This window comes from Gymnogyps californianus, chromosome 1, assembly GCF_018139145.2.
Source record: "Gymnogyps californianus isolate 813 chromosome 1, ASM1813914v2, whole genome shotgun sequence".
Classification (NCBI taxonomy): Eukaryota; Metazoa; Chordata; class Aves; order Accipitriformes; family Cathartidae; genus Gymnogyps; species Gymnogyps californianus.
The window spans coordinates 147212466-147223185 of NC_059471.1; the positions used below are offsets into that span (position 1 = coordinate 147212466).

At 41.7% G+C, this 10720-nt stretch overlaps 1 protein-coding gene across 1 annotated transcript; it reads left to right on the forward strand.

Annotated features, from left to right (window-relative positions):
• The first annotated feature begins 1599 nt into the window (after nt 1–1599).
• Nucleotides 1600–10473, forward strand: RERGL (RERG like). The gene is made up of 5 exons (XM_050903406.1): nt 1600–1654; nt 1779–1835; nt 4331–4404; nt 7048–7196; nt 8329–10473. The coding sequence occupies exons 1-5, from the start codon at nt 1603–1605 to the stop codon at nt 8609–8611; spliced, it is 615 nt and encodes a 204-aa protein (XP_050759363.1). The 5' UTR covers nt 1600–1602; the 3' UTR covers nt 8612–10473.
• The last annotated feature ends 247 nt before the right edge of the window (nt 10474–10720 follow it).

Below are 10720 nucleotides of genomic sequence, written 5' to 3' on the forward strand. Positions count from 1 at the left end.
GCCAGGTTCAAACCTCACACTTCTGCTTAAAAGGAACATCAGAACCATTATTTAAATAAGCTGCAAAAGTCACAACCTTGATAATGGGTGCACATGAATAAGCAGTTTTAGACTTTCTTGTTGCAGTGGTTTCAATGCATATGAAATAGTAAAATATTAAGTTGTGCCAGTTATACCAATATAGACTCCAGCCTAGTGATCTCAGCATCCCACTATTTCAAAAACTAATGTTAAAATAGCCAAAAAAGGTAAGACTAAAGTTCTTTTTAGATAGGAACTTTTGTCTTGTGAGTGATCAATAGCAGAAAACCACAAAAAAAATCCCATAGAGCAAGATAGGGGCATCCCCTGAACACATCTCCAGCGATTAGCAACTTGCAAGTCAGGGACTTTGGAGCCAAGTTGTGCCTGCATGTTTATTCTTAAATATATTTTCCTCCACTAAGCATTTCCTTCAGCTGTAACAAACATGTTCAAATAGCTGTTTGCCTCTTTTTTTGAGCTCATGTAAATCTGTTGTGTCTGTAATACCCTCTAGCAAGCATACTGAAGCAGTGCTTTATTGAAGCATTTATACAACACACAAGTTCATCAGAAGAGAATAAAATATCAGAATAAACAAATATATTCAAGCTATATAAACTAAATAAAGTAAACATGAACAGAATAAGTATACAAGTGTAACCTGGATGCTAGAGCAGTCTCCTATTCACCAGTGGACTAACTAAACCTATGCAGCCAAGTATTTTATGCACTTTCAGAGCTGAACTGCGGGTTTAGCCCTTTATGCCTCACCTTCCACATCTGTTGTATTTTTCTGCTTCAGAGGAGTGTTGTAAGCCTCAGCTAAGTACCATCCACCACATAACTTTAAATTTAAATTCAATAAAAACATTCACAGCCATAAAAAGGCACGCCCACCTAAGTTTTTGCAACACCAGAGATTTAGTGAGTGATGAGTTTTGAAACCTGGGGCAGAGAACACCAGAGAAGCACGAAACACTTATTTTTAGCGAGTTACCTCAGAAGCACTTAAAATAAAAAAAGAATCACTTCAGTTTCTTCACTTTCACATTCCTGGTACAAAAGGATGACAGCCTGCAAACAAACTTACAGCAAAAGTAAACAAACACCCCTCCAGCTGGAGAATGTCTTTTCCTTCTCTTTCCTCCCCCCTCCTCGCCCACCCTTCTTTTCCGTTTTCCCTCTAGTTTCTAACCGCTTCGCGCACTGCGGGGCCCGGGGCTGGGAGTGGGAGGAGGAGGAGGAGGAGGAGGAGGAGGAGGAGGCGCGGGACCCGCCAGCCAGCCTCACTGAGGAGCAAAGGCGTCGGGCCAGGCCGGGCCGGGCCGGGCGGCGGGAAGCCGCCTGAAGAAAGTTTGCGCGGTGGGGGACGAGGCGGAGGACGGAGGGGACGAGGCGGAGGGCGCCTGTCAAAGAAGATGAAAACTACTGACCCCCCGCGGGGAGCGGTGGGGCGGGGAAAGCCGCCGGGGGACGGCAGGGAGGAGGCGGGTTGCTGGGCGGTGTCGCCGGAGGGGCCGCGCCCGGCCCCGGCGGCTATAAAGAAACGGAGGCGGCGGGGCGCGGCCTGGTGGCGGTATGACCGAGGTGAAGCTGGCCGTGCTGGGCGGTAGCGGAGCCGGCAAGTCGGGTAAGGAGGGGAGGGGGGCGGCCCCGGCCTGACTTTACCTCAGGTCTGGCGAAGGGGGGGGCGGGCGGGCGGCGAGGCGGCCGGCGGGACCCCACTAAACCTGGCGTCTGCTTCCCTCCCGCAGCGCTGGCGGTGCGGTTTCTGACCAGGCGGTTCATCGGAGAGTACGCGTCCAACGCCGGTGAGTGCCGCGGGCCGCCGTCGGGCTCTGGGGAAGGGGCGGTGGGAGCGGGCCCGCCGCGGGGCGGGAGTGGTGGTGTCGCCGTGTGGGGCCTCCTTGGGGCTGTGCGGTGCGGGTTCCCCGGGGAACGCAAGATGCGACGCTTGAAACATTTATTTGAACAAGAAATTGGATAGAAACGCAGTTTCACAGAACTTTTCGGAAAGATTTAAGTTTTTGCTTACTTATCAGCGAGAGTTCCTGATTAAATATAAGCTTTGAACATGGGAAAAGGCAAGCCAGGTATCTGTGGAGAGATCACTTAAAACTCCAGTAGTCCACCCGGGCACGGGGGCTGGCGAAGTGCTCGTCGCAAAGCAACTGCGAAGAGACTTAGGAAGGAAAGATAACCGAGCTGCATGTGCGGAGCGCGGCTAGATTATAGTAAGCTCAATCAGAGAGGAGATAAAGAAGAGAGTAAAGAAATAGACTGGGGGGGGAACCAACACCTGTTCTGTTGAGTATCTCCTCCTCAGCTCTAGAGGAGAGGTGAAACAGATTGTTTATCAGGCCCTACTGGTTAATCAAAGCATAATGTAAAGCCCCCTGCTTTTGCAGGAATGCACTGATTTGATAGCTTTGTGGAATGCCATGCCATGCTGAGGATAGAGTTTCTCATTCATGCCAGAACAAATATGCTGATCCTTAAGACACTTCTAAGATCTTGGAAGATGGCAAACCAGGACTTGAACTTTCACATCCCGGGTAGAAGCACTATTTAACTGATACATGAACACCTTTGGAAGTGTGCCACTCCAGTTGATGGGGCATGAGAAGTCCCAAAACTTAACAAGGAATGGAGATTGCTATCAACCTCACTTTCCCTGCTAAGGTGAAGGACTCTTTCCAAAAACACTTTTTTACAAAAATCAGAGTAGCTTCCCATAATCCATAAATAAAAAAAAAAATAGAAGTACTAAGTTGAATTGTGTTGAATATATCCAAATGAACTTGTTCTGAAAGTAGAGTTACAGTTCTACGTAAATGCTCTACCAATACTTGTTACTATACAAACACAGACTGAAAAGACAGTTTGTGTCCCAGATGGCTTATCTAGGTCTAAGCTGTCACATGTAAGTTATGTAGTGCTCTCTGTTCTCCATGTGTGTTCTAAGCCACCTACAACTAAAAACAGGTTTCCTTGTTCTGAGCCTCCAATACTGCAAGTCTCAGAAAAGGCATGTCAAAACCCTGGAACACTTTCATTTGTTAACAAATGTTTGTTGGAAGATAAGTTTAGCTCTGTTTCTGGAGAGGAGGAAGGGAGAGGAAAGTGGGAATACAAGTGATAAAATAAAGATCATCCCACTGTTCGTGGAGTCAAAGTATTAATTAAAAATTTGTTTAATTATGGAAACCACCAAGGGGCTGCAGATTTTATACCCTGAGATGCTTGGGACTGATAGTTCATCATCAGATGAATTCTTAAGACATGCATGGAGAATGTTTAAGATGAACATGGTGCTGAACTGAAGATGCTGAGTTCCAGAGATCATAGACCTTATCTATGCCCTCATTACACACAGTCTGAAGTGTATTTTCAGTAGTGCCAGCACCAGTTCTTGTCTCTGTAGTTCAGTAACTCTGAGAAATTACACTGTAGACAGCCTGTTGATGACCAGTGCCACGAATACAAGTTGGTTACACTTGCTTAGAACAATGTGCTGCTTAAAATAATAGTGATGGTCTGCCTGCAGTAGAGTTCCCAGGGTTGCTAGTGCTGGTGGAGAGTCCTAAATCTGAGAACTGTTGCTACAGAAATGTTTTAGGATCTAGTCTAAGGACATGATCTGGTAAATACTATTGGTCTAATGCTACATAGTATGAGAACTCTTAAAGCATCAGATTTCATGGTAAATAAACATTATTACCAAATAATGGCTCTTGTGCAGAATCAGAATTTACACATAGGCTGGCTTACTACTTTCATAATCCTGAGCCTTGGTATCCAGCCAAGTAGTCATCAGCATTTAGCTGATTCTAAGCATTGTGCATCCCCTTTGCCTCCATTTTGGAAAAGGAAAACTAGGGTCTAAAAGCATTCGTCGCACCAAAACTTCGATGGGAACACCACAGTGAAATGGTGTTGGTCAGCCTAAGCGTCTGGGCAGCTCAGGTGTTGCAAAATGAAATAGGTTTGTTTCCAGTGTGTAAAACAAAACCCACAAACAAAAAAACCCAACAAAACAACAACAACAAAAAACAAAAAAAAACCACAAAAAAACACCAACAACAAAAAAAACCAAAACAAACCACCAAACAAAAAAAAAATCTGAAAACCCCAACAAAACAAAAAAACACCAAAACACAAACAAAAAACTCCAAGCCCTTTGAAAAACCAAACAATACTCAAGCAACCCTCAGTATTATTGAATCTTAACCTTTGCCACCTTTTCTTTTTACCACCATCCCCAGTCACTAATGCTGGTTTTCTTTGGACACTATGTATCTTTTAGAATGCATCTACACTAAACACTTATGCCTGGATGGGAGGCAGATACACTTGGAAATTTATGACCCTTGTTCACAGGTAAGAATTTTAGGGGGCAAAGAAAGGCTGTTCTTCATTCTACCTGTGTAATGGTAAAAAGAGTTGGGGGGTTACAAGCTTTTTGTCTGTTCTTGGAATTTGTGCTTGCTGTTTTTTTGAAAAGATTGAAATTTTATAGTTGCTGTGGCTCAGAACTGCTGAGTACTTTCCCATTTCATGGAAAAAGTCCTTCATTGCTTAAATTTTCTGTAAATGCTTTTGCATTTTGGAATATTACTAACAGAAATAACTTTTCCCACTTCTGCCTAATATAGGTAAATACAGAGATAAGTTATAAGATTATATGCAGTTTCCTCAAATACCCTAAAGGGATGAAATTTAGTTTATAAAGCAAGCAGTTTATGAAATGTCTGCAGAAATGGTCAAAGTAGACAGGCCTGGAAGTAAGACTTGCATTAACAGAACAGACCCAAGGAAAGCCATAATGCAGGCTTGTACATGTTGACAGCTGAACTTTGATCACAACAAACCACTTTGAAATAAAGTTTTTGCATTAATTTCTTTCCTGCTGTTACAGGAATAGAGAAACTGAGGTACTGTGTAACACATGCAGACCTAGGTAGGTCTGGCTGGCTAATCACATTAGCTCGCAAGGTTCCCTTTTGGGCAGTGATCTTGCCTCTTACCAACTAGGATAATGAATGCTAATGCTAAAGCCAAAGCACTGAAAGTCTGACCCAGACTTAAATTCAAGGACTTAAAAACTTAACTCAGCACATAAAATGAACCACCAAACAAATCTGCCTTCCTAGAGACAAGCAACAGCATTGCTTGTCCCAGGGCAATGGGGATCCTGAAACAGCCACTGTGCCATGTAACACTATGGAGGTCCTCCCTTGCCATACAATCTGTTAGGAGCTACTGTTCTGTGAACTTGCTTCCACCTATCTCAGACCCCTTTCCTAAGTCCACCTATAGCTTCCACTTACTGTCATATTAAATCCTGTGGCATGTGAACAACTCCTTATTAAGAGACTTGAAACATTGGGAGTGGCAGCTCGCTAGGGTAAAGCAGATTAGACTGCTGGCTAGAGACTTTGGTTGCTACAGTTTGCTTTTAAGGAGACCAGAGAGCAGCTGTGTTAAGGGAAACTCCTCTTGCCAGCACTCTTTCAGCCGTCTTGGACCAGTTCTTCCTTAGGAACGAGGCCTAACTGTAGCTGTTTGCTGCTTTCTTCCTGACTTCTTCCTAGTGCCTGCAGGGGAGTAGGTAGTGAGTAGTGGTGGTATTGCTTTTTGTCTGATAGGACTGGTGATTCTAGAAAGAGATGGATGGGGTATGGAGGTCCTGTATCCCATGGGAGCTGGGGAAGAAAAGCAGGTCCCAAGAGGAGGCCAGACTGGGGAAGGAAGAGTTGCCATTTTTGTTTCTGCTTCCTGAAATCTTCCTGCTCTCTGAGGCTTCCCTCTTGTAGCTGGATCCCTGTTCTGTAAAGCTCACTGTCCCTTCATCCATCTGGGAAACAGCTGTGACACACAAGTCACGTTTCCTGCCACTAAACCTGCTGCACAGTCACCACAGCATTAAAAAACTGTTGTATTAAAGATACTGAAGTCTTCAGACAGTTCTGGAAACTTGTTTCATCTTTTCTTTCTCATGCGTCCCCTTTCACTGCCAGCATTCAGTTACCATCCCTCATGATAACTTACAGCCTTCCCAGTCCAGCTGTTTATGATGCTACAGTGCTGCCCTGATGCTGAGCTAATCAAGGCAACCACGGTGGGATGTCAGTGGAGATTATACATTGCAAGTAGCAAAATACTAAACTAGTGAGGGAACAACTTAAACAGTCCTCAAATTACTATTCAAGATGGGTTTTCCACAGAACAGAAGTCAATTTTTTATTTTTATTTTTTCCTGGTCAGCTTCCAGTATTTTACCTGTCTTGGGTCACATGGTCTTGCTAGCTGCTGCCAAATCATCTGCAGGGATAAGCTAATTTAAAATAGTTTTGAAATTACACTCCTTAGCTGAATGGGACGGTTTGTAGCTGTTGCTTTCTAGAAATCATAAGTGTGACAGTTTCTTGGGGTGAAGGGACTCAAGGATTAGTATATCCCCATTATCACTGGAGTGACTTCTGTCACTAGTTTCATTAAAGGCAACTGCAGATTGAAAGAGATTTTTTTTCTAGTTCTCTAGAAATTTATCCGATGGGTAAATACTGTTTCAGACTTTAACAATGCAAAGAAGAAACAAAACAAATGAAGAAACAAAAGAAAATAATTAAGCTTACTGTAGTCAGAATATTAGGAACATGCAAAACAGAGCTATAACCAGAAACTGCACAAATATTGATGGCTCCTGTGTGTTTCATTCTCATGTAACTCTGCAGAATATTCAGCATAAGCAATGGCTGTACAGGTTATGCAATTTTACTGCTTAAACAAAGTATAAATGTTTCATAATGAATTTGTCAGTGATCCAAAGTGCCATCTGTAGTGATGGTTATTTATTAGGCTTTTGGAGCAGGACTCACCTGAATTCAATGCCAGCACCTAGACCTATTAATATCTTTTGCAATAAAAGATACAACATTCTCACATTCACAGTGACAAAGAAAATGCTCTGAAGTGACAACAGTAACATTCTTTTTGCATGTGAATTTGAACTTCTTTCAGCCACAGCGGGGGAAGCTCTCCCTCACAGATGAGCTCCACTGGGCTGATGGATTTATCATTGTTTACGACATCAGTGACAGAGCATCATTTGCATTTGCAAAAGCATTGCTGTACAGGATCCGAGAGTCTCACACAGGAGCTTGTAAAAAGTAAGTGGCATTATTTTTTTTCCCCTCAGCAAACATACAAAAAAGCTGAGAACATTTCTGTGAGCTGTAGGCATCCTGGTAGCAATTAAAATCCAGCAGCATCCAAGTGGCATAACACAATACCAACAATAAGGTACTTGAAGGTAAACTGTGTTGCAAATTGCGATCTATTTCACTGTATCCAAAGCGAAGTATATCAGTTTTTTTGTTCTTATTTCTTACAGCACTACTATTTAAATAATTGCCATAAATCTGTCTGCTATGATTTACATGGGTAAAAAGCTGGCATAGTCAGTCTATGCTTTTACTCCCCCACTCTATTACCAATGGAGATACACCAATGTGGGGATTAAAGAAAGCATTTCCCACAATAAATGAATCTAATACCTTGAATGTCTCCTAAACTGCCTTTAGTGGTGAACCCAACATTATTTGTGCACACGGGTGACCATATGGTAAGAAACAAACTACTTGCTTTCAAAAAGAACCAGCAAAATTGCAAGTCTGAGTACATGTGGTGTGGTGTGTATTCCTGCATCAGTCATCTGCAGTGCTTTCTAAATAGATGAGAGTGAAATCCTTTCCTTATATTAGAAGTGGAGTAAAAAAGAAAACAACACTTTTCTGTCTGTTTTACAGCTGACCTTTCTTAATTAAGGTTTCTCTGAAAGGAGTAATTTTAGCAAAAGCTTGGAATTAGGATTCCTGTGTTTTCTTCTGAATTATGCCACTGACACTGATGCATCTCTTTGACTCTATTCTATTATCTACAAATGGAGATAACGATCAGGTTGCTTCTTCATGAAGTCCAGGAGCTGACAATATACTCAGCAGTATAAAGTATGAAAACTGCAGTGGGTGAAAAATACCTGAATTCACTGAGTAGAGGAACCAAAATGAAAACTTACTGATAGACAATAGCTTGTGTGGAAAATCCTCTGACGTTTGACTACAGCAAATGGAAAACTATAACTCTACCTGGCAAGGTTAGGGGGTTGGTTTTTTCTTTTGGGTTTTTTGCAATGCCTGTTATCCTGAACATACATACTTCTCATACACACTGTATATAGCACAGCATACAGCACAGTATTGTAACATATCTTTTCTCTAATCAGAACCTTTTTGATTTCAGAATGGTCGAGTCATCAGTATTTTTGGTTGGTAATAAACAGGATTTATGTCACATGAGGGAAGTTGGCTGGGATGAAGGACAGAAGCTGGCAATAGATAACAAGTGCCAATTCTGTGAACTGTCTGCAGCAGAACATTATCAAGAAGTTGTGGCAATGTTCATGAAAGTCCTGAGGAATATCACCTCAAATTTCAAAGTGAAGGAAAAGAGACGACCAAGTGGATCAAAGTCAATGGCCAAGTTAATCAACAATGTGTTTGGAAAAAGAAGGAAATCTGTGTAAAAGATGGTTAGTCTTGAAGTAGGAACAAGCTGACATAATGGAGCGCAGGCAGCTCTTGGGATTCAGTCAATTTCATCCAAAGGTCAATGTCTGGAGGAGTAAGACTGTAGAAACCAAAGGCAGGAGATAATATGGTCAAGTGGACAGGGTCTAGACCTAGAAGACCTGACCTTCTGTTTCCAGTTCTGCTAGATTTACTGTTAGGGCTATGTCACTTAAACTCTAAGCTGCTCCTCTCACCCTTTATCTCTTAAGTTCTTCAGAGGAGAGTTTTAGTCTGTATTTATTCAACACCAACATGGTCTTGGATAGAGCTTCTAGGTGCGACGGAAGTATAAACAGTTATTTCCAATAAACAGCCTTGCTGATCAAAATCTTACTTCAGAATTCTGAGTAGTTGTTTTTTTGTGCAAGAACACTTGCACTAAAGAAAAGCACAATACTGCTGCTTCATGTGATAATGTGTGCCTAAAGGCACCTAACACCTGCTGAAATTCGTATGAATTAAATGCTTAGGCACCAAATCTACGAAAGGTATTTGCCTGCAAAGCTGCCTTGCAGAGACACCAGAAGTAGGGAAGCAGGTAAACAAAGCAGTATTGTCTCCTGTTTCAGTTATCTTTCTTTTTTTTGTTTGTGTTTTTGTTTTTTTATTTTTGAGTGATGAAAGAAAGTAGAGAGGGTTGAGGAGGTGGGAACTGAAATGTTAGTGAAATGTTAGTCAGTGAGCATTGGGCTGTTTTGGCAAGGTCATTGTTTAGTGAAATAATTTTATGGCTAGGGCCAGTGTAAGGCCAGGGTAACATCTTGGGCTGATCCCTGTCACCGAGCTTTTCGTGGGCTGTAACAAAGTTTCCTTACCTGTTAAGGTGGATGTGCCTGTTCAATTTTAGATGGGAGTAGAAGCTTGAAAAGCACCTGGACTGGTAAAGAGCACAAGTTCTTTAGGATGTCTGCCTGGATTTAAAGGTCAGCCTGCTGGTAAGACCCGTGCTTCTAACTTGCACAGAACGTTTTTCCTATGGACCAATGTCTTTACAACTAGTCGTCACTACGGTATTGAAATGCCACTTGAGAGACCACTAAGGAATGTTAGCTACACTTTTCAAATGTGGATATTAAACATCAGACGGGTCTAAATATGTTGTCAACTGACATTCAGAGTTCTTACTGTAGACAACTAAATAAGGGCTTAGCCCAGCGTGTTTGAAAATGCTGTGCTCATACAGAAATTATGAAAGGGAAGAGAAGTGATCTGAGGATTAATTACTGCCTCCTACCCATTCCAGAGGACAGCTGAGATTCAGTCTTTGTAAGCTGCTGAATTGAAGTCTACCTCTGCTCTGAAATTTTACATGCATTGAAATTAGTAAGATTACTTTATCAGTCACAGCAGAATACTGATTTTCAAATGTCCACCCCATAAGATAACATAAAAAAGCTATATAATCTTAGCATTACTGTTGTAAAATAAAACTAAAGCACATTTTAATAAGTGTTGACCAAAGATCACTTCCTTTTTTTAAGGAAAAGATACTGTTTATTTCACTTGTTTTAAGACTACAAATATTGGAATATAGTTCTCAGTGTTGACAGGCACAGCGTTGCTTTATTTCTATGCAGATGCTGCTCTGCCATATCAGGAGTAGTGTATTTAACTGTATTGTCAATATCTATGAGGCTGAACTTGAAGACTACTCATGTATACCCTTCAGCTTTCCAGCACACATGGAATTCCAGAACTACTAATAGACTGGCGATCTGTCAGGTAGCTGTATCTCGCCAGCTCTAGCATTGCCAGATTCGAGAACTCTTATGTGTATTTACTGCTATGGTATTAAATAAACTGGATATAAGACGGATGTATTAATGCTTTTTTTTTCTTTACTGCAGTATAAAGCTACAGACTTTTTGTTTTGACTATTGTAAAAGTGAAGCATCATGCAGATCTGGAATTCAAATTAGAAAAAGTAAATCTGGGAATCAGACACTTCCACAAAAGAGAGCCTTTAGCTGTGTTTTCTGTACACAGTGAAGAAGCCTTCATGTACCTTTATGCAGTGAACAGTAGAGAACTTTTTTTAAAAATTCTTTATCCTTTAAAAATTT

What these genes read in the sequence shown, in the direction of transcription:
- RERGL (XM_050903406.1), top strand. Translation starts at nt 1,603, where the DNA reads ATGACCGAGGTGAAGCTGGCCGTGCTGGGCGGTAGCGGAGCCGGCAAG. An exon ending in AGAGTACGCGTCCAACGCCG is followed by an intron (nt 1,836 to 4,330) that starts GTGAGTGCCGCG and finishes TGTATCTTTTAG; the next exon opens with AATGCATCTACACTAAACAC. An exon ending in CACACAGGAGCTTGTAAAAA is followed by an intron (nt 7,197 to 8,328) that starts GTAAGTGGCATT and finishes TTTTGATTTCAG; the next exon opens with AATGGTCGAGTCATCAGTAT.